The sequence below is a fragment of the Myotis brandtii genome, unplaced genomic scaffold (genome assembly GCF_000412655.1).
Source record: "Myotis brandtii unplaced genomic scaffold, ASM41265v1 scaffold314, whole genome shotgun sequence".
NCBI lineage: Eukaryota > Metazoa > Chordata > Mammalia > Chiroptera > Vespertilionidae > Myotis > Myotis brandtii.
In genome coordinates, this window is record NW_005362033.1 from 2,388,508 (window position 1) to 2,389,105 (window position 598).

Here is a 598-nt window from a genome sequence, read left to right on the forward strand (position 1 = left end):
CCCGGTCCCCCCGCCCCAGTCCTTCCCGAGCGCTATTTCCCCGCGCAGCCGAGGCCGGGGGCTGGAGAGCATTCGCAAAGTCACCTGCTAGTAAGTGGCAGCAGGGCCCAACCCAGGTCCCCAGGTCCCCAGGTCCACCCGAAGCCCAGAACTCGGGTCCCCGAGGCTGGGCGCCCCGGGGCAGGGGTCCTATCTGTGCACCCTCAAAATCTGACACACGAGCAGGGACCCGCTCCACCCCTTCCTGCCAGGCTCGCTGCCCGGCCCGGCTTCGGGGAGGTCTGTGTTCCTGGCAGCACTCGGTCCTTAGGGAGCAGGTGGGGGGGGGGCGGGGGAGGCAGCTGCCCCACCGGGTCTGCTTGACAGGCTCCCACTCCAGGGAGCACCCAGGAGCCTTTGGGGGTCCCACCCCCCTTGGGCAGCAGTGGAGGGACGGCTCTGCCCTGCCCGGCTCCAGGAGGCCCGCCTACCTGGGACATCAAGGTGTCACACGCCGAGGAGAAGCCGAGACCCACGGAAACGCCGCAGACGTTGATGAACTGATGCCAACAGGAGGAAACAGGCTGGTCAGGCGCTGCCCAAGGAGGGCCTGCATCCG

At 68.9% G+C, this 598-nt stretch overlaps 1 protein-coding gene across 1 annotated transcript in view; it reads right to left on the reverse strand.

Annotated features, from left to right (window-relative positions):
* SLC47A2 (solute carrier family 47 (multidrug and toxin extrusion), member 2) overlaps positions 1-598 on the reverse strand; it is a 21,942-nt gene that overhangs the window by 17,536 nt on the left and 3,808 nt on the right. Inside the window, 1 exon segment of the mRNA XM_014542810.1 lies at positions 210-539. Within this exon segment, the coding sequence (XP_014398296.1) occupies positions 210-539 (330 nt within the window).